This window comes from Chelonia mydas, chromosome 6 (genome assembly GCF_015237465.2).
Source record: "Chelonia mydas isolate rCheMyd1 chromosome 6, rCheMyd1.pri.v2, whole genome shotgun sequence".
Classification (NCBI taxonomy): Eukaryota; Metazoa; Chordata; order Testudines; family Cheloniidae; genus Chelonia; species Chelonia mydas.
The window spans coordinates 73,119,179-73,141,631 of record NC_051246.2 but is presented as its reverse complement, the minus strand read 5'-3'; the positions used below and the strand labels follow the sequence as shown (position 1 = coordinate 73,141,631).

The following is a 22,453-nucleotide window of genomic DNA, read 5'->3' as shown; positions in this document are numbered from 1 at the left end:
CTACACTAGCACTTTTATTGGTCAGAATGTGGAAAAAAACCCCACAGCCCGACTGATAAGTTTCGCTGACAAAAGTGCCCGTGTGAATAGCACTATATTGGCGGGAGACGCTTTCCCACAGATATAGCTACTGCTGCTTGTTGCGGGGGGGAGGGGGGTGGTAGTTTAATTATGCTGGTGGGAGAGCTCTCTACCCTTGGCATAGAGCAGCTACACAGGAGAACTTACAGCGGGGAAGCTGCAGCGGTACAGCTGTGCTGCCATAAAGTCTGTAGTGTAGACATAGCCATAGTGTTTTAACAGAGTTATATCATTGTAAAGAGGGTCTGGGGAATAACTAGTCACTGGTCAGGGAAACCACTATGAACCCTGTTGGTAACCACTGCATTTAAGCAAGGTTGTAATGATTATACAGTTTTGTCCCTAGTTGTCTCAGATGCATTACAAATTCTGCTGTGTTACTGGACCCATCACAACTTCGTAGTTCCCTGCTAGCAGTGCCAGTGCTAACCCACTGGGGCAGTAAGCAGGAATATTTTTTCCCTCCCCCCCAACAGATAATAATAAATAGAGGGCCCCCAAGCAATTGCTTAGTCTGCTTATGCCTAGCACTGGCTCTGCCAGATAGGGTTCAAACAATTGTCTTACATGCGATTAGGTCCTGTTTACACTAACAGGGTGTACAGTTTTGTTGGAGGGGACCCCCAAGTCCTTGCCACACCAGGCTATAGGAGGTGGCTGTGCTGAAACAGACAATGTTTTGTAATTTGGGTGGTAATTTACAGCCAGGGTTCAGAGGCAGCTTACAGAGGCCCTGCCAGCTGGGAGCTAATTAGGCACAGCTAAGCCTATTAGGGTGTGTTACTTTGAAAGGAGAGAGACAAAAGGGCCCTCTCTACACTAGGGAAAATTTCCCACCATTGAGAAAGCAGAGTTCAGCTCCACCAGAGCTAGCTCTAGTGTACACAAGCTGGTGGCTGCCGCCAGGGACTTAAACACCTGCTCTGAGCCAGGTTACCCTATTTGGTACCATCTGCAGCTGGCAGCCTCTAATGCTCCCAACATTGCTCATACCACCAGAGTTGATGAGATGTTAGCACTGGAGGCGGGGGAAAAAAGATCTTGAAAAATATGCAGAGTATAAGCAGGGCCACATGGGCTGTGCTGAGTAGAGTCCACTGTGGGGAAACAGGAGCTACATAATATAGCTTGTACCCTTTTTCTTTTGAGTTTTCTTCTTATAAAAAAGAGGTTATGCAGGAGGTCACACTCGAGGATCATGCTGATCCCTTCTGGCCTTAAACTGCATTAAAATCACATGGAAAGAATGCAGCTGGAGGACTATGCCCAGCTAGTATCAATCTGGGGTCAGGCTAGATCTCCTGCAATAAAACCCAACCTGAAGAGGGCGATTTGTATTCAAACCTGAGCAACAGTAACTTCTCTCATCATTCCACCTATAGTCCAAGTGTGTTGTAACTGCATCCAAGTTGTTAGAATGATCTAGAGACACAGTTAAACTCTGGGTAGAGCTGCCCTGCAGGAGCTTTAACTGTGCCAGAGCCAAAGGGCTGGCAGGTTGTAACTGAGTCTGTCGCTATGGTAGGGCCCTATTCAAATTCACAGTCCATTTTGGTCAATTTCACAGTCATAGGATTTTTAAAAACTGTAAATGTCACCTATTTAAATCTGAAATGTCATGGTGTTGTAATTGTAGGGGTCCTGACCCAAAAAGGAGTTGGGGGGGGGTGGGTTTGCAAGGTTATTGTAGGGGAGGGTTGCAGTACTGCTGCTTCTGGTGGCAGAGCTGCCTCCGGAGCTGGGCAGCTGGAGAGTGGCGGCTGCTGGCAGGGAGCCCAGCTCAGAAGGCAGAGTCACCACCAGAAGCTGCACAGAAATAAGGGTGGCAATAACATTCCATGCCATCCTTACTTCTGTGCTGCTACCTGCCAAGCCGGGCCCTCAGTCAGCAGCTGCCACTCCCTGCCTGTCCAGCTCTGAAGGCAGCACGCAGACGTAAGCATGCCAAGGTATGGTATTGCCAGTCACTTCTGCGCCGCTGCTGGTGTATTCAGAGCCGGGTACCCAGCCAACAGCCATTGCTCTCTGGCCACCCAGCTCTGAAGGCAGTGCAGAAATAAGGGTGGCAATACGGCAACACCCTAAAATAGCCTTGTGACCCCCTGCAACTCCCTTTTGGGTCAGGACCCCCCACATTTCAGGAATGCTGGTCTCCCCTGTGAAATCTGTATAATAAGGTAAAAGCACATAAGAGACCAGATTTCATGGTCTGTGACTTGTTTTTCATGGCTGTGAATTTGGTAGGGCCCTAAATATGAAGCATAGACAGGGTCTATGTGGGTGAGGCTTCAAGGCACAGAGGATGAGCTTGCTCCCTGTAGTTAAGGGGTAGATAGCACTGGTCTACTGCAAAGCATTGACACAACACTACATGCAATAAAAAACAGCCTTCCCCCTGTTAGTTCAGGATTGTTCATTGTTGACATTTCCTTGAGTTTTTGCACACTTGCTGTGCACATGACAGAGGAGGTGCTTTGTAATGAATCATTCCATGAGCTCATTCACACTTCACTGTTACTTCCAGTCACAGATCCCTCCACGATCTCTGTATGTCTTAATTATTAGGAAGATGGGGCAGTCTTGTGGGAAATAGCAGAGCCAAGCTCTGACCCCATAGATTGCCGCATTGAGCATTGTGCTGAGAGTGTTAACACCCCTCCCGCCCCCGCAACCCTCACATATTCTAACTCAAGCAGGTCCAGCAAGTGGCAGATTGCAGTCAGTGAATGAGCCTGCCTCCCATGCTTGGAAGAAAGGTTATAATCAGAGAGCCTTTCAGCAGGAACCCTCTTCCTCCCTCACAGATTCAGCTTTTCAGCAGCCTCCGTCCTCCAGTTTGTTTCTTCCCGCTTAGTCCCCAACCCTTCTGCTGGATTCTGTCTCTCCCCCACCCTCAGAGTGGTTGGGAGGCCCCAAGATTTTGATTGGAATGGTTAAAACAACTGCGGTTCTAATAAACTAAGATCTTTGGGACAGGGACTACATCTTCCTTTGTGCCTTGGACAGCACAGATCACTCAATCAGCATTTAAATAGCAACTGAGCTACCAGGAATGAGACTAGCTTGATGCCAGAGCAACACATTGTTACCCTGAGAGGATTTAAGCGTGAGATGGGCGTCTCGCCCTGTGTTGAGAGTGCTGCAAAGGCAGCATTCGTAAGGAGCTGCTGCTGAGTCATGGCTGATGAGACTAGCTTGCTTCTTGTGTCACTAGCAGCCCTTCTTACCCAGAGGAACAGTCACCAGGACTGGCCTTTGAGGGTGGAAGGAAGAATCTCAGGTGACTAGGAGCTCTTGGGAGATTCCTCACCCCAAACTAATCTATTGGCAGTTAAGTTAAAGAAGTGAATTGGACTGGGACTGAGGAAGGGATAATGAGCAATGCTAACAAAAATTGGGCTGGGGAACAGAGGGCAGAAAAAGGGTGGGATGGGGTGCTCCACTCACCACTAATTTGGCACCTCCTCCTGGCCACTCTGGGGAACTAGCTCATCAGGTCAGCATCCATTCCCATGGTTGCACGCCGTCCTCCACCTGTCTCTCTGGGTCTGCAGTCTCTCTCACTCCAGGAGCTGCTGCAGTCTCTTTGTGACTCAGCCCTGCGGTCAGGTCACCTTATGTGTGATACCCTGAAAGGGGAAATCAAAGTCTTTCCTTCTACTGTCCTAGGCAGTCTTCCCATTCACTGCCTCAGGTGCCACTCCAGTGGCTGGTAGGAGAACCCCGGCCTGCCCTCTACTCCAGGTTCCACTCCAGGGACCCTCAACCCAGCAGTTCTGGGCTTCGCTTTTTCAGCCCTTACTACTCCTTTCCTGGGATGCTTCCTACCACTCTTGGTTTTCCTAGGAATACTAACACCAAACCTGCCTCTCTTTTCCCAGGGAGTGATTGTCCTTCCCACTAGCAGCCCCTGTCTAGTGCCAGCTTCCTCGCTTTATAGGCCCCATCTATTCCTGCCCAGCTGAACTTGCTTGCAATCAATTCCCTGCTCCCTGGCTCTTCTTCCTCCAGGTGCAGCCTATGGAGTTAATAGGCCTACATGGCCACCTTCACCCCCTTTCTGTGTGGGGTGGACACCCCCTCACAAGCGGACATAGCTCCGTTCTGAGAGCGGCTATCCAGTAGAACATTCCCATTACCCACAGAAGGCCTCAGGCTCCTTGCCACCAGTGAAATTATGAACACAAACTTCAGTCACTCTCAAATAAGACCATTTTATTTGAACAAACATTAGACATGGTGAACAGTGGACAAAAGCATCTCTGAGTGCAGCTTCTTTCCTGGGACAAAGCAACCCCATTGTCCGTACAGAGCTATTGAAGGGCAATGCCAGCTCTCTCCACAGCACTCACTCTGCACTGGGGAACCAGGGAAGTCCAGCACTCCCAATGAGCTCCTGCAGGTGCTTTCACCCCTCCTCAGGCTCAGGGGGTGTTCTCCTTATCGGCCCCGTCTCCAGGTTTGTTCTTACATTATGGAAATGCACAAAGACCCAACCTGGAAGCTGAACTAGTTACACAGAAGCGCTGTCCTACACAGCTAGGAAAGAAATGCAGTAATATATCTATGACTGAAAGTGATATGCAACTGACAGTACCCTGCCCATGGTTGTATAATGGCAAAATAACCCAGGACACCTCTCTTCAGTTCTAATTACTGATCTGCGTTCTCCATAGTTTGGCCCTGCATGACTGGATCCAGCTGAACTCAGTAACATTTCAGAAGGGCCACACCCAGTTTGCACAAAAGGGAACAATTGCAGCTATGGTCAGCTTTAATACAGGGATACAGCCAGTGGAGACTACAAGTCTCCACACGCAATGCTCCATCTTACCTGGCTGCACTGCATACTTGGGGCTCTACTCTTAGTGGACTGCACCTCTGTGTTAAAGATGAAGGTGGCTGTCATCTGAGTGACATTTAAACTACGGGTCACATTCTGGCCACCCATGTGGAATGCTGTGGTTTTTATAGTCAGCCTAGACAAGGGGTGTGTGTATAAACAACCCCCAAATGTATCCCCTGGCCTGACATTATTTCAGAGAGAGTGTCCAAAGGCATGGTTGACTGTCAGGTGCAGAGCACCCCCTGACTCTCCAAAGCATTGCATGACAGGCCTATGATGTTCTCTACCTTGTAAACTAGATTGAAATGTCTCTGTGGAAATTTTTTTAGAAATGGAGATAAGCTCAGTAATAGGAAGGGTACGTAATCGCATTGGGAAACTGACCCTGCTTTCAGGATCATAGGGAACAGACTCACAGACAAAGTGGGCTCCTTCGCTGCAAGGGCATGGAGCAGACAGAGTGGGTGTCTTCCTATGGCAGGATCTTTAAGGGTTTCTTTTGTTTCTGACCTCAGTGGATCAAGCTGTAACTCCTGAGAACAGAGAGGAGAGCCCTGGGCCCTCAATTCTCAGCCTGCAGCCTCAAGGTTTGAACAATACAAGGGGAACTCGATTCTCTCCTGTTCTGCCGTACGGCACCTAAACTGCTGGTTTTATTTGAACAAGAGGAACTGTCCATCCCGTCCCCCCACTACTTTCTCCTGAATTTTGAAACTGAGGGACAAAAATATTTTAAAAAGCAAGCTCACTAGAGTTTTCATCGTGAGCCAAATCCTACAAGTATGATAGTGGAATAACTTTTCTTCCTTCCCTTTCCCCTTCCCCTCTTTTCTCCCTTCCCTTCTCTTTACCCTTTCCTTCCTTCCTCACCTTCCCCCCTCTCCTTCCTTCTTGGCTTCACTCCACATCTCTCTCTTCCTTCTATCACATGCTTTTCCTTCTCTCCCTCAACACCACTGCACTTCCCTGTTGCATTATCAACCCCTCATGGTCACAGCGTTACCTTTTTGCCTGATGTCCAGAGGTGCTAAGGCCCAGCAGTCCCACGCCTCAGCACCTCTCAACATCAGGCACAAAGGTGTCTCAAAGTGGGCACCCAAAAGGAGTGATCACTTCTGAGCATGTGGCTGTAGCACAGTCACCCTCTGTACCATGGAGCCCTCTTTAGGCGATGTTTTGCTTCAAGGATGACTGCAGCTTGCAGTGTGCTTTCCCTCAGACAGCCACTGGTCTCTTCCCAGGATATGCCTCATAGGTAAGCCCTTTCCCACATGGTAAGGTATCTTTACAAACCCACGAGCACTGCTCTATCACATCTTGATGACACTCTTCCCCCACCCCCTTTTAGTGATCAGAACTAGAGGGGAAGCATTTAAGTCCTACTTTTTAAAACTGAGCAGCCCCTATCAGACCACACAGTAGTCTCTATTAATTACCCCCTCCCTCTTCCCAACCAAGACTTTAGAACGGCCAGAATAGAGCCAGCTCTCCAGAATCCATCAAAAGGTTTACACCAGAGTTAGATTATGCTGGGACAGGATTTTGGAAGTTTTAGTTGGGTTTCAGAAATGAAACTGGTCATACTGGGCATAGTGAACCTGCTTGTTCTTTAGGACCAAGTCTGAGTATATTAAAGGCTCCCATTGATCTGGGACACCACAGGCATGTCCACCAGATGCTTAAAGCTAGAAGGACCATTTGGTAACCTGGTGCAATGGAAGTCCATTTCATGTCTCCCAGGCCTGTGACCACAAACCAGCAAGTGCCAGGACTCCAAGCCTCAACAGCTCACAGCACTCTCCTCTCAGGAGCCATAGGTGCAGTCACATGGCTCTCCAAGAAGGTGTGGGATCAGCACTGGCATGAGGTGTTTTTGCCAAACCAGCTTCAGACAAAGCAGAAGAACTTCTTCCAACGACACTTGGAGAGGGTTTTGATCCCTTTGGCTGTCATCTTCTTTTCCTGCCGGGCTTTGTGCTCCACTGCACTGACAATGGCTGTGTCAAATACTTCTTTCAGGTTCTTTTGGGTCAGTGCTGAGCACTCCACGTAGGTCTGTGCCCGGATTTTCTCTGCCAGGCCTTCAGCCTGAAGCTTGGGCACAGGCCTCCCACGGTAGCGGTCCAGGTTGATGAGGACATTGACATCATCCCGCAGGTCAGCCTGCGTCCCCACCAGGAGCACTGGCGCCTGGGGGTTGTGAGTCCGTATCTCAGGGATCCATTTCTCAGTAATGTTTTGGAAGGAGCTGGGGTTCACCACACTGAAGCAGACAAGGAAGACATCAGTGTCAGGGTAACAAAGTGATCGGAGGCAATCAAAGTCCTCCTGCAGGAGAAAAATGAGAGAGAAGATCATTGGACTGAACTCCAACAGTGTGATACTGGAGTGAGTCCTTCACACGATGAATATGCTAGCAGCATCTCAGAGACAGGGCACAATGTCCCCTTCATGCCACTTCCACGTCATTCTGGAAGGCTGAGTTTCAGGGACAAGAGTCCTTGTCACATTCTGTTTAATTAGTGTCTTTACTGAATGTGTCCCTCTTTCCCATCTGTACACTGCCCTCCCCACAAACCCTGCTAATAACACCTGTCCCACAGACTAGTCAGAACCAAAACTGCTGGTTCCCTTTTGACTGGTCTCACCTGTCCAGCTGTGTCCCAGAGCTGGATCCGAACTGGGGCTCCATCCACCAGAACCTGCACTGCAACACAGAGAGACAGAGAGGATGAGTACAGACTTGCTGCCTTTGAGACAGACACACACACACACGCACGTTCCTCTCTCCAACTCTGTTTTGTGTTCCTGGGGAGCTCTTGGAATTAATGCCCTGACTCAGTGGTAAAGTGACTCTCAGTTTTATTGCATGTGTCCACCCTGTCTGGCTATCTACCCAGTCCTCACTAAAACACCCAAAGGCCTGTCCTAGCAAGCACTTTGGGAAACCTGCACCAGCTTTTCTGGGGACAGTCTCTTTGGTTGCTTCGACACCTTGAGGGAGTCTTTCCAGGGCATTACTACCCAAAGACCTTCGGTAGGACTGGCCTTTTAGTCAAACAGTGTCCTAGCAATAATTTGACAGTCTTCTCCCACATCCCCAAAAGATCAGTTAGGGATACATGGAATCTTGCACTTTAGGGACTGATTCCTAGTTTTTTGCACTCTGTGACTACTTGGGTATGTCTATAGTGCAATTAGATACCCATGGATGGCCGGTGCCAGCTGACTCAGAGCTTGGGCTGGAGGCCTGTTTAATTGTGGTGTAGACTTTCAGGCTTGGGCTTCAGTCCGAGCTCTCAGACTCTCCCACCCCACAGAGTCCTAGAATCTGGGCTCCAGCCCGAGCCCGAACATCTACACTGCAATTAAACAGCTCTGCAGCCTGAGTGCCATGAGCCTGAGTTGGCTAGTATAGACATATCCTTAGATCACCCTCCCTGGGGCTGGCCAGGACCCCACCTTCTCATCCAGGGCAAAGATTTGGCATTTCAAGAAAAACCTTCTCAGAGATGCTCTCTTAGTATTGCCCCAGCTGTAGAAAGCCAAGAACATAAAACACTGTTTTAAAGCAAAGGTGCTTAAAGGAAAAGGAATGTGATGTAGTTCTTCTGGAAGGCCCTTTCATGGCTATCTGCACTCTGAGGCCTTGCCGCCACTAGAAAACCCCAGCGGCCTCAGATGTTTTTACCGCTGTGTTGCCTACACTACACTACAGTTGTCACCATTTCTACCACCAGTGGCGAATTATGTATGCAATTTTTGCACCCACATTATTCCAAAAGTTCAGGAAGCCTTAACATGGTGTCATCAACCTTAGCTGTCTCAGAGTCAGGCCCTGTTTCCCGCCCATGGAAATTCAAAGCAAAGTTGTTAGACCCCTGAGCATTTCAGACTCCACAGAGAATGGCTGGAGGAAAGGGTAGGGGCTGGGAATTGCATTAAAGTCTTGACAGCATGTCAAAATAGCACTTGTCTGCTGAAGGAAGGGAGACATCCTGTGCTAAGGTGACAATGGTGAGCACTTGACACCAACTAGCAGTATTTCTGATGTGTCATTGGCTCTGGTGGGATGGGGAGGGGAGCGGGTTTTGTTATTTTAAAGAAGCAAACTGAATCTTGTATTATTCTTCAAGTTCTTAGCTGGTGAGTGAAGTGGCAGAAACAACTGACCTCATTGTCAGTGGGGTCATAAAAGCCCTTGGGGAGAAGAATGATTCTGCTTACTGACAGAAAACTGTGAAAGAGAAAGAGAGAGAGAGAGAGGATGAACTGAAATTAAGACACCCACACACAAAGAACGAGGGAGGGAGGCACACAAGGGTGCACTGCCTCTCCTGCCAGCATATGTGAAAGCCATTGCTTCCTTGTGGCTGGAAAACAGTTGAGTGGTATTACCATATCTTAGTCCCAGGGGAGGAAGAGTAACCTGTTCCAGATCAAAAGAACTGCTGAGAATCTGAGCCCCGGTCTATGCTTAAAACGTAGATCAACCTAGCTACATAGGTGCCGACTCCATGGGTGCTCTGGGACTGGATCCAAATTAGATGCAGTTTGGATCCAAATCCAGTTCCAAACCCACACTTGCCCAAAGCCTGGGGGAATTTGGGTTTCCCTTTCAGGCCCATTATAAAGATGGGCCTAAACTGTGCAGTTTGGATTCAGAGAGGAACTTCCTTAAAGTTCAGGGGTGTTCTGAGGATGGATTCTGGTTCAAGCCAATCTGTACTCATAAATGGGAAGGGTGGGAATTCCTCCATTTTCCTATATCCTATAGCTGGCGGGCTCTTCCAGGTAGGCAGAACAGGTGACTACTGAAGTTAGCAGCAATATGGTGAAGGCCTGGTTTTCAAAGGTGATGAGCACCTGCCATTCCTTTTGAGTTCAATAAGAGCTGTGGATGCTCAGGCCACCAGTGACTGTTCAGCGTGGGACTGACTGTGGGCTGAGGACAGCCATGTCCGTATTGCAGAGAGCAGCAAGATCCCTTGGGCTAGTGCTGCCTCCTCCTTTCTGGATCATTCCCTAGCGATGGGCCCCTTCAGAAGATGCTGATACAGAAAAACAATAACACATAATCGTTGTGAATGATGGCAACCCCCTGTCCCTCTCCCCAATGCTGAACATGGTAGCGTTGTGGGAGCAGAATGAGAACGGACAATTACCCGGGTGGCATTTCTTCAGAGATCCAAGGGACTGATGGCACCTCAGACCATTTTCTAAAATTCCCCTGCATCCTGGAACAGCAGAATGTTGGTTGGTTCTTTCCAGTAGTTCTCTGGGGGAAGCCAGTAGGGCCCAGTGCAGACCAGCAGGTCTCCCATACCTCCACAACCGTGACTGAACTAGAGGGGCATCTGAACAAAAAAGCAACAACTCAGGGCTGAGCAGCCCTCAGCCTTGGAGGTATGTGAAACCCAGATCTGGATCCCAGCTGAGCCTTTAGTTTTGAGCTGACCTGCAAAGGAATCGCAATTGGCCTGGTGCCCTTTTGTGTTTCTTTACAATGGATAAAGGAGACCTGAAATGTTTTTTAAAGGTTTTGTTTCTGCTTGTTTTCTATGTTAGAAGTTAATAGTTTTTGAAGCTCAGCCATTGAGAGGGGAATGGATTTTTAGTCAGACTCTTTAAACTCTTCATTTTTTCATTATTCACTGCCAATGCTAACGAGCATTTTGGAGAGAGGACGTCATACTAAAGAAGCGAACATCCCTTCCCCCATCAGTTAAGGGTCTGGAGAACTAACAGTACACATTTCTGGTATTTCTAAAGGCAAAAAGAAGCAGAATTATTCTTTTTTTTTTTTTTTCAACCCTTTCAGCCCATATTTAGTCATTATAAAGTAGCAAAAAAGGCACAAGCCCAATTTTAAAAAAGAAATCTTTTGCAGGTTACCATTAAACATGTCTGAGCCCTGTCTCCACTAAGGCTTGCACCACTGATGAAAGAGCAAGCAATATAGACAAAGGGGTAAGATTTTCCGAAGTGCCTAAGGGTATGTCTACATGAGGGAGACTATACTGGCATAGCCCCATAGTATAGACACAGCCTACAGTGGAAGAGGGTTTTACACTGGTGTAGCAACACCACCTCCGCAAACAATGGCAGCTTTATCCAAGGAAGCATTCTTCCGTCTTCAGTGGGGGTTGGGTTGGCATAGCTACATCAGTCCGGGGTGTGGATTTTTGCACACTCTCACCAATGTTGACCTACCTTTGAATGTACACCAGGCCAAAGTGACTTAAGAGCCCCAATATCAAAAGCGAACTAGTTACTCAGGAGCCTAAGCCTTATTCAGAGTCACTGGGAGTTAGGCTCCTTAATGCCATAGTCCCTTTTGAGAATGGGATTTAGGCACTTTTGAAAATGTTACCCAAGACCTATTAGAAAAGGAAGGAAACTTTCTTAACCCCATAACACAGACACAGGCTGGGCTTGTAGCTGGAGAGCTGAATGTGTGAAGCTACAGCATTAGTTAAAGGTTTCAGAGTAGCAGCCGTGTTAGTCTGTATTCACAAAAAGAAAAGGAGTACTAGTGGCATCTCAGAGACTAACCAATTTATTTGAGCATAAGCTTTCGTGAGCTACAGCTCACTTCATCGAATGCATCCGATGAAGCGAGCTGTAGCTCACGAAAGCTTATGCTCAAATAAATTGGTTAGTCTCTAAGGTGCCACTAGTACTCCTTTTCTTTTAGCATTAGTTAAAGTGACTGCTCAAAGTCCAGGAGAAGGCAAGAGTTAGTGGGGTGTTAACGTATCACCAGAATGTTATTTACTCTCCTGTCCCTTCAGGAGCCATGAAGGGATCAGCAGAGCTATCTCCAGACAGCAAACACCCATATCTTTTAATATGCAAAGCAAACTTTTAGCAGACAGTGTTTACTTATGTGCTCTTTAATTATGCCGTTTTTTCATTGGGGGTAAACCCCAGGTTCCAGTCTCCCTTTCCCCAGGGCAAGGACAAGAAATCAGAGGAGACTGATTTCCACACAGCTGTCTCTTGCCCTGTATCTCTGCCCTAACCGGCTACACAACCAGAGCAATAAAATTCCAAAGCTTTACACACAGATGTCTCCCTCTCCCTATCTCTGTCATCACAACAGGGACAGAACCGGGCCATGAATTTCCAAGCGTTTTCACACAGCTGTCTTTCCCCCAGTATTTTAATCTTAAATAGGTACATAACCAGAGCAATAAACCCCTTAGGAACCCATACGGTCACCTGTCTCCCTGCATCCCAATCCTAACCAGTGACATAAGAACACCAGTGAAAGTATATCTACACCAGTGGTGTACACAGTGGGGATACACAGAGGTCTTCCAGGGCGGTACATTAGCTCATCTAGATATTTGCCTAGTTTTACAACAAGCTACATAAAAAGCACTAGCGAAGTCAGTACAAATTAAAATTTCATATAGATGATTTGTTTATACTACTCTATATACTATACACTGAAATGTAAGTACAATATTTATATTCCAGTTGATTTATAATTATATGCTAAAAAATGAGAAAGTGAGCAATACACTTTTCAGTAATAGTGTGCTGTGACACTTTTGTATTTTTATGTCTGATTTTGTAAGCAAGTAGTTTTTAAGTCAGGTGAAACTTGGGGTACGCCAGACAAATGAGACTCCTGAAAGGGGTACTGTAGTCTGGAAAGGTTGAGAGCCACTGATCTACACAGCAAGTCTCAGAGCTCAGGTGTACAGACTCAGGTTTGCAGGTTTCATGCTACCGTGCTAAAAACAGCTGTGTAGACATTCGTCCTAGAAAGATTCTGAATCCCACCCCCACTCTGTAGGCTTCGGAGCCCTGTTGTGACATCTACCCAGCTGGGGCAGCTGATTTTAACACACTGAGACTCTCTGCTGTGGGCTGTGTAGTCATACCCTGCGAGTGCCATACAGCTGTCCCTTTCCCTGGATCTCTATCCTGACCAGGGTTACAATCTTTGCGGTAGAGTCTTGTCTAATTATATGTCCATGAAGCCCTCAGATACTACAGTGATGAGAGTCAGTATAAAACCTTATGATAGAAAGATCAAGGATGAAATCCTGACCCTACTGAAGTCAATGGGAGTTTTACCACTGACTTCAGAGAGGTCAGGATTTCACCCAGAGTTGAGCACAGTTATGGGTAATAGGTAATACATTCATCAATAATAACCCCCCTGAGAGTTCCATACAGCTCTACCTCCCACCCCTTTTTCATAAGGAGAGATGCAGGCAAGGCAATGAACCCCTAGATAAGTCTCTTGGCAATGTTTCAGGCCTGAAGGAACAGACTCAAGCAGAATAAACTTCCTTTCTACAGTTTTGCACAGGCTCAAGCCAAGAACGAGAGTTGCCTCCCTCATTGCGTGTGAGAGGCAAAACTGGTTTCCCTTTACAGCCTCCTGTGCAAAGCTTATGCTCAAGCCTTGTCTACACCAGGGAAGCTTTAAAAAAAAATGTCTGTTTGGGTTCAGCTCCTGCAATGGTTAACCGTGGGAACTGATGGCTGCTGCTGAGGTTTTAAGCACTATGTTCATAGAATCATAGACTATCAGGGTTGGAAGGGACCTCAGGAGGCCATCTAGTCCAACTCCCTGCTCAAAGCAGGACCAATCCCCAGTTTTTGCCCTAGATCCCTAAATGGCCCCCTCAAGGATTGAACTCACAACCCTGGGTTTAGCAGGCCAATGCTCAAACCACTGAGCTATCCCTCCCCCCCAGCCTCCTGTTGACTTCATTGGTTTCCAACAGGGATAGATGACGTGGTGCTTAAAATGTTGATGGTTGCTGGTAGCCCCTCTATACTAGGACTCTCACCATTGCTACCACTGGAGTGGTGGAACTGCACCCTTTGGAAAGATGTGTCTGAAAAATCCTAGTGTTGACAAGGCCATTGTAACAGTGAAAAAGAGGAAGAAAGTCAACCCCAGAAGGCAATAGCATGCTGCTGTCAGGCAGGATTCCCCAATATGCACTTAACTTCCATTCCCCCTTACCTGAGAAGGTGTCCAGGGCAGTGGGTTGGTACTCATCAGGGTATCCATTTGTTGTGTAGCTAATGATCAGGCTGGTCTTGCCCACAGCCCCGTCACCTACCAGGACACATTTGATGCCCAGCTGTGGGCCACTGCCCCTTGGGGTGCTGTTTCTTCGCAGGGTAGGTGAATAATCCAGCAGCTCCTGGGGGGGCATTCTTGAACAGGAAAAAGGGGAGCAGCTCTGCTCCCCCTTCTAAAAAAGTTTGGTGAATGTGGGGGGCAGGCTGCAAAACTCTGTTTAAAACAAAAACAAAACCAGCAAAAACCTAAAAGAGCCCCCGGCAGCCCCAGGAAAGTGCCAGTGGGTAAAGCAAGGCAGGAAATGAGTGTGGCTCAGCCACTATAGCCTAGGTGGAAGCTCCTTTGCCTCTGGAACTACATCCCTTGGAATGTCTTGGAGCTGGCAAGGCAGCGGCTGCAGTGAGCTCTGTGCACTGGCCTGTGGGTCCCACCTTCTCTCCCTCTCACTAAGCTACTATTGCTTAACTTAGTTCTACACCTGTAGTGGTTTAAAAAAAGCCTGATTTGCATAGTCCAACCTCCTGTCCTGTCCTTGTAACCTGACTCTTCTTCATGGGCGTCTGAATCAACCAGCCTCTCTGCTTGCTCTCTACATTTTCTTCTCTTTCGCTTACAGTTTCAGTGACTTTAGTGTTGGTGAAAGGTGGTGGCCCGACAGCCCTGCAGGGTGAAGTCCTCTACGCTCAGAACAGGTACAGCAAAAGCAGTGGCAATGCAAGTTTTCCACATTGCCTTCCCCAGGTGCCTTTACCTTGTTCTGAAGGGGAATGAGAGGGGATTTCAGCCTACAGCCCCAGAATCTTTCCTTCTGCTCAAACAAGGATGCCTATTAGTACAAAATGCAGTGGGGCTTTGTGATGTGGACACCTCTTCATTAGGCAATAAATGGAGACCAACAAATGCATATTAGGGCTTGTCTACACGTACAGCGCTGCAGAGGCGCAGCTGCACCACTGTAGCACTTTAGTGAAGACACTCCTATGCCAACGAGAGAGCTTCTCCTGTTGGTGTAGTTAATCCACCTCCATGAGAGGCGGTAACTACGTCAATGGGAGAAACTCTCCCATTGACATTGTGCTGTCTACAAGGGGGGTTAGGTCGGTATAAGTGTGTCATCCCCCTGAGTGACGTAGTTCTATCGACATAAGTTTATAGTATAGACCTGGCCTGACAAAGGCTGCTGAAGAGCCGTCAAATGGCACAGACTTTCAGTCACTAGCAATCTGAGCTGGATTCCAGCCAGCATCCTCCAGGTGAAAGGCTCTGTTATGCATTATCAATTCCCTAATCATTATTATTATTATTGGTGCTTATTATTATGTGCATTACTGTAGCTCTGAGGAGTCCCAGTCGTGGACCAGGATCCCATTGAGCTAGGTGCTGCACAAACAGAAGAAAAAGAAGGTCCCTGCTCATCCCTCAAAACTATTTTTTCTTCAGAAGAAACAGTGATAAGGCACTTCGAAGCCCAATGCCAGTGGGCAGTGGCCCCAGCAGGGAGAGTCTGTGATTGTTGAAAAAGATTCCCACAGACGTACAGGAGCTGCAACCTTGGACAATATTGCACGGCAACAGAAAACAAATGAAAGACAGAGAGCATGACACATGTCTTATTGGGTAACTTTCTGTGCTTGGAACCAACCGAGTCCAGCTTGTATAACACAGGTGAAACTGTTGCTACGTTCTGGCAAAAGCAGTGAAACATTTTCATAGCTCTATGGATGTGCATGGGGCTTTCCAATCTGGTCTCCCATTTTTGCATTTTTTATTCCTTTCCAGTGGTGCTCACAATGTGCTAAGCACTTTATAAATAGAGAAGAAGACACAATCCCTGCTTTGAAGAGCTCCCAATCTAAAAAAAGACAACTAAACAAACAGAGAGAGGGGAAGAGACTCAGCAGCAAAAGTGCTGGTAACAGCACTAGCACTTCCACTGTTATACCACAGTGGAGAGGAACAAATTATAGAATGGTGGGAAATTTTGAGGGGAAAAGATCAATGCAGACAAAGATTGCACTATCAACCTTGGATATGGGGTTAAGTCCTGATGTGGGAATTGAATCCACAGCCTGCTAGGCTAGAAGTCTGAGTGCTACCAGTTAAGACTTGGCCCACCTACAACTTAAATCAACCAAGTGACATCATTCTTGTCTACAAAAAATTTTACCCCAGGCTGATGCAATGTAGTTAGGTTGACTTAACTCTCACTGTATACGCAGCTAGGTGAACAGAAGAATTCTTCTGTCAACTTAACTACCACTGCTTGAAGGGATGGATTTACTACAGTGATGGAAAAATCCATAGGCATTGCCAGTTTTGGAAAGTACCCAAAAGCCTTTGCTCCCAGGAGCAACATTGGGCAGTGTAGCCATCTCTACCCTCACATTTTTCTTAAAATCTCCCACCATTGCATTCTCACCAGCACAGCTCTGTTCATTGCAATGATAGCTAGTATAATTAAGTTGCTGCCAGTGTTTTAATCACTGTGTTGTCTAGACCTGCTTTGAGCCGGGTTAGATGATATGGTGATTAAAATGGCAATGGTTGGTCTACATTATAGTCCCTGTATTTGTTGTGCTGATGGGAGATTTTAAGAGAAGGTTTGTCCAAACACAGGCTATGGGTCAGCTACTTCAGGAGCCCCAGAATGCAATGGTACAGTCAATACTGTAAGGTGTGCTGTTTGTGGCTCCTCCTATTGCTGCTTTGAGAAACGGTACTGCTGTGTACATGCACCAAGCCATAGCAAGGAAAGGCAATGCAACAAATTGTTTCATGCGCTCAGAGTCCCTGCAGTGGTTTCTTAGCACACATTTGAAATATGAGATAACACTATGGGAGCTGTTGTGCTCTGAAAGATTTGGTGCTGCTTCCCAGAAAGAGGAAGAAGTTGAATGCAAATCAGAGGGAGTGTGAATTTCCCACAGTTAGCAAAAGTGACAACAGCAGCCGAAGGAGGAGATGAAAAGGACCTGGCAGACTTTGTTTCCCATTTGTTGTTTACCCATGGGTGGGTCTCCTATAAGATGAATTGTCTCACTGGGAGTACAGAAAATCCCCTCTCCTAAAATCTTATATTTCTCTGTGGGTCAACACTTCCCTTCTTTGTAGACAGATTTCTGACAACAGTCGACTGATGACGCACTCACCTCCATGGGGTGAGATGCCCTGATTCTCCTGTTTAAATTATTTTTAAACTACCTTTACCAAGCAATTAATTTTTGGGAAAGAAACTGGGCAGATCCCACAGGTTTCTTCCTCATGTCTTATCTGGCTCTGAACATATAGGTACAGCTCTGTCCAGATGGAGAGAGGATTCATACAATAGCACTCACCTGTCCTCAATTAAGAGTTTGTTTTGGTAATGAAAGTATATCCCAGTTCACAAGAGATACTGGATTGATAGCCATGGAGACGTATGTGCTCTTTCAATGCAACAGCTATGCCATGGCAGCTGCAGTGCAAGCTGTCTCTTTAACAAAAAGAGTGGGAGTACTTGTGGCACCTTAGAGACTAACAAATTTGTTAGTCTCTAAGGTGCCACAAGTACTCCTGTTCTTTTTGCAGAGACAGACTAACACGGCTGCTACTCTGAAACCTGTCTCTTTAACATGCTTCATTCCTAGCCTGCAAAGATAATCTCTCTGGGTTGGGGGGGGGACGGGACGTGAGGGGTTGGGAGTAACTTGGTCACAGGGCTATTCTTGGCCTCTCTCCTGAGAATGCTTATTAGTACCAACTGCAATGGTTTTTATTGTGATGCAGACACCTGCCCATTAGGAACTTAACTGAGATGACCAAACACATTTCATACAGACTACGCAGACTTCATATAGTAACAGAATCAGTCATTACTAGCCTGGGCTGGACAACTAACTGCAGCTTCAGATTAACACAAAATTGTTGCATTAAACTAAGTACAGGTTTACAATGAAATTTCGACTTACACATTTGAATACTGAATAGTTCTGAAGGGTGCCAAGCAAACTGATATATAGAGGAATATAATCTTATTATTAACAAAAACAGATGATTAATTAGGAGAAAAACACTGGTTTTAGCCTCAGATTCTAATTATTGTAACCAGCTTTACAGGTGGAGCAGTCTATCTAAGGACAAAGTCTAAGTCTAAGGACAAAGGGGCATCTTTACAATATTGGGAATCTGTCATGTCAAGGTCCTATATGTGTTGACCCTTTAGGATATGTCTATATGGCAGCTGGAAGTGTGCTTCCTAGCCCGAGGAAGACAAACATGCACTAGCTCTGCTCCAGCTAGCATGTTGAAAATAGCAGTGTACCGATGCAAGAAATTAGGTGGGCTTGCACTCATGTGGCTAGCCCAGGGATCGGCAACCTTCGGCACGTGGCCCGCCAGGGTAAGCCCCTGGTTTGTTTACCTGCTGCGTCTGCAGGTTCGGCCGATCGCGGCTCCCACTGGCCACAGTTCACCGTTCCAGGCCAACGGGGGCTGCAGGAAGCGGCGCGGGCTGAGGGATGTGCTGGCTGTGGCTTCTCACAGCCCCCATTGGCCTGGAACGGCGAACTGCGGTCAGTGGGAGCCGCGATCAGCCGAACCTGCGGATGCGGCAAGTAAACAAACCAGCCCAGCCTGCCAGGGGGCTTACCTTGGCGGGCCACGTGCAACAGGTGCAATTTTTAACACTGTCTAGAACAGAGCTAATTAGGGTTGCCAACTATCTGATTGCCCAAACACCCTTGCCATGCCCCATTCCCCAAGGCTACGCCCCTGCCCTGCCCTTTCTCCCAGGCCCTGCCCCCTCCCTCCCTTGCTTGCTCTCCCCCACCCTCACTCACTTTCACCGGGTTGGGGCCTGGGGTGGGGGTATAGCCTCTGGGCTGGAGGGTGAGGCCAAGGGGTTCAGAGTGTGGGAAGGGGCTCTGGGCTGAGCCTGGGGTAGGGGGTTGGGGTGCAGGAGGGGGTGCAGGCTCTGGGCTGGAGCCGAGGGGTTTGGAGTGCAGGAGGGGGCTCTGGGCTGGGGCAGGAGGTTGGGGTGCGGGAGGAAGTGAGGGGTGCAGGCTCTGGCCGGGCGGTGCTTACCTTGGGCAGCTCCCAGAAGCGACCGCCATGTCTGCTCCTAGGCTCAGGGGCGGCCAGGCAGCTCTGTGCCCTGCCCCTGCCTACAGGCGCCACCCCCGCAGGTCCCATTGGCTGCAGCTCCCAGCCAATGGGAGCTGCGGAGTCGGCGCTTGGGGTAAGGGCTGTGTGCAGAGACCCCTTGGCTGCCCCTGCGCCTAGGAGCCAGAGGGACATGCTAGTCACTTCTGGGAGCTGCGCGGAGCCAGGGCAGGTAGGGAGTCTGCCTTAGTCCTGCTGTGCCACTGGACTTTTAGTGGCCTATTAAAATCTCCCAGATTGTTTTCAGTAGCCTCTGGGAGATTGAGACTGATTCCGGGAGACTCCTGGCCAATCCGGGAGGGTTGGCAACCCTGGCTAATGCATATCTATCTATCCAGGCTGGCAGACATGTTCCCAGTCCCAGCTGCAATGACATGTAGACATACCTACAAATACTCCTGTTCACTCTCACATCTTAGCTTTTTGTAAATTGATTGAACTATTCAAACTGCACTAGAAAGAGCCCACATATATCTATGAAGGTGGAGCCTAGATTTAAAAATACCTGGGTTTCTTCCTTCTGGAGTGAGAGAGAAATTCATAAAAACCACTGCCAGCAAGTGTTATTGGCTACTGAGTAAACTTTACGTACACTTTTGTCTAGTCACATTCAATCAGATTAGTTGCAACTGCAAGTACACACGGGGTGCACTGTGGTCACATATGTGCAACTCTCTGAGGAAGTATAAAGTTGCAACTACAGGTGATAGATTCTGGTACAGGGAAAATGAGGAACATAAAGATGATGAATGCAAAGAGGAAGCTATCTGACACCAGGGCAGAACAGCTGGAGATGCAGGCTAGGAGAGATGCAGAGGTGGTGAGACAGATGTTAGGGTAAATGAGACCTGGTGAAACTGACACCTGCTAGAGGAGCTGAGACACACACACACATCTTCCTCACCAGTCACCTTCATAATCACTATATTAACGAGAGAGATAGTGAATGCTGATTCATCATGCATCATGTCAGGCACCTCATTGCACATCCCCCTGGACTCTGGAAAGATGTCTTACCATTTCCATAGACAAAAAGGTGAAGAGAAGATCCTGGGTTTGATCCTCCATTGCCATGTGCCTTGTATAGTCATTTACATCTACAAATAGTGATTGCAAAGTGGGTGTAAAATGCAACCGTTCTTTTTTGCCAGCATTTTATACCCACTTTGCATAGGCATGAACAATTATATAAGGTGCAAATCAAGGGTGAATCAGATCCTCTTTGTGTACAAACTGGATACCACAAGTGGATTTAAATTGAGGTCCCCAAATTTTGTGACAGCTAGGGCCTCATTGGCAACCTACAAAGAGCCAGAAAGCCACAAATAAATTACCTGGTTCTCTATATTCTTAAATTAAGAAGGAAGACAAACCTAATATTTGCTTGTACTTATGTTTTCCTTGATCAATTAATAGGAATTGCTTATTTTTTGAACTCACTAGCAATAAAAATGTTTTAAGCCCCTGTGTATTACATTTAGTACTTGGACTAATGGGGATGTCTGATTTTTAACAGACTTTCACAGAACACAGTCATGGAGCATACAGAGAAAGTACTAGCACATAGTTCTCCCAGTCCCAGGATCAATGACCCTCTCTATTCTTTCCTGGAATTAAAAGTGATGACATAGAAAAATGCACAGATGTTGCTTGGCTGTCATCCTAGCTTCATACAGAGGCAATTAATGAATAAATAAAATAAAAATCCTGCATTAATTTTAATATTAAATCACAATAAATGAAAATGAAATACAAATAAAGTTATCTCCAAAAATGCTTTCTTAAAGGCCCCTCCAAAATAAGCATAGATATTAGTCCTAGTCTCTTTTTTTTTTTCAAGTCAAAGATTGTAGGTCAAATTTATCCCTTATGAAACTTGCACCAGAAATGAGTATGGTCTTGTGAATGCATCCGATTAAGTGAGCCGTAGCTCACGAAAGCTTATGCTCAAATACATCTGTTAGTCTCTAAGGTGCCACAAGTCCTCCTTTTCTTTTTGCGGACACAGACTAACACGGCTGCTACTCTGAAACCTGCCTGTGAAGATGTCTCATTGTTTAGGTGCATGTTGCCACCTGCTGGAGAAAGCTTATGTTTCTGTTTTTCTTTTCTTTTCTTTTGTTTTTTGGCAAAGCCCTGCAAAAATGAGTCACCGTATTGTCCATGAACTCCTTGACACCTAAAAGAACTGAAAAATGCATTGCATGTTTTTACCCACTTAAAAACAACTCCTGTCTGTAAACCTTGAGTTCATGAATTTAGCACTATAATATAATTATTTAAAACGTTTGTAAGTAAATTGAATGAGCACTGGAGGTAGAATAACAGATGGGTAAACAGATGTTTAGTTCAGAATCTGGATTAGGTTTAGGCTGAAGTTTCATTTCAAATCCATGCTAAAGTCTAGCTAGATAAGCTATTACCAGCAGGAGAGTGGGGTGGGAGGAGGCATTGTTTCATGGTGTCTGTGTATAAAATGTCTTGTGCGATTTCCATAGCATGCATCCGATGAAGTGAGCTGTAGCTCACGAAAGCTCATGCTCAAATAAATTGGTTAGTCTCTAAGGTGCCACAAGTCCTCCTTTTCTTTTTGCGAATACAGACTAACACGGCTGTTACTCTGAAACCATGCTAAAGTCTGGCTTCCAATTTAACAGCACTGAAATCAGACAAACAGATCTCATGAGATTTCAGCCCAAAATGACCATAATCTCACAAATTCAGCTGTTGTCAACCAAACGAAAATAAGAAAATAGTCCTCTTTCAGTTTGGGTCTGATCAAGAACCAAAATACCATAAATAGGGATTTGGATCTAGGCACTGAAATCCAAACACCCCACAATGATGAAACCTGATGGGGTTTGCTATGAGGTTCAAGTTTGGGCCCATCTCTAAGTTACTATCATAACATATTGTAGAAGACGGTTGGTATTTTTAAACTCAGCTTTTAATGCTAAAATTAAGTGAAGGGTCCAGAAGGAAGGAAAACATCTAATAATAATAATGTATTAATCCAGTTGGACTGCAGTTTACTATCAGAACAGAATGGCATTAGAAAAGGTTCAGAAAAGGGCAACTAAAATGATTAGGGGGTTGGAACGGGTCCCGTATGAGGAGAGATTAAAGAGGCTAGGACTCTTCAGCTTGGAAAAGAGGAGACTAAGAAGGGATATGATAGAGATACATAAAATCATGAGTGGTGTGGAGAAAGTGAATAAGGAAAAGTTATTTACTTGTTCCCATAATATAAGAACTAGGGGCCATCAAATGAAATTAATGGGTAGCAGGTTCAAAACAAATAAAAGGAAGTTCTTCTTCACTCAGCGCAC

The 22,453-nt window shown here is 46.7% G+C and overlaps 1 protein-coding gene across 1 annotated transcript; it reads right to left on the bottom strand.

Annotated features, from left to right (window-relative positions):
* Window positions 1-4,276: 4,276 nt before the first annotated feature.
* RHOV (ras homolog family member V) lies at window positions 4,277-14,448 on the bottom strand. The gene is made up of 3 exons (XM_007055780.4): window positions 13,923-14,448; window positions 7,576-7,634; window positions 4,277-7,255 (listed from the first exon to the last, which is right to left on the bottom strand). The coding sequence occupies exons 1-3, from the start codon at window positions 14,116-14,118 to the stop codon at window positions 6,815-6,817; spliced, it is 696 nt and encodes a 231-aa protein (XP_007055842.2). The 5' UTR covers window positions 14,119-14,448; the 3' UTR covers window positions 4,277-6,814.
* Window positions 14,449-22,453: the final 8,005 nt, after the last annotated feature.

Excerpts from the sequence above, each read along its gene's own strand:
- RHOV (XM_007055780.4), bottom strand. The coding sequence starts at position 14,118 with ATGCCCCCCCAGGAGCTGCTGGATTATTCACCTACCCTGCGAAGAAAC. Across the intron at positions 7,635-13,922 it reads TGCCCTGGACACCTTCTCAG|TGCAGGTTCTGGTGGATGGA; the intron begins GTAAGGGGGAAT and ends TCTGTGTTGCAG. Across the intron at positions 7,256-7,575 it reads TCTGGGACACAGCTGGACAG|GAGGACTTTGATTGCCTCCG; the intron begins GTGAGACCAGTC and ends TTTCTCCTGCAG.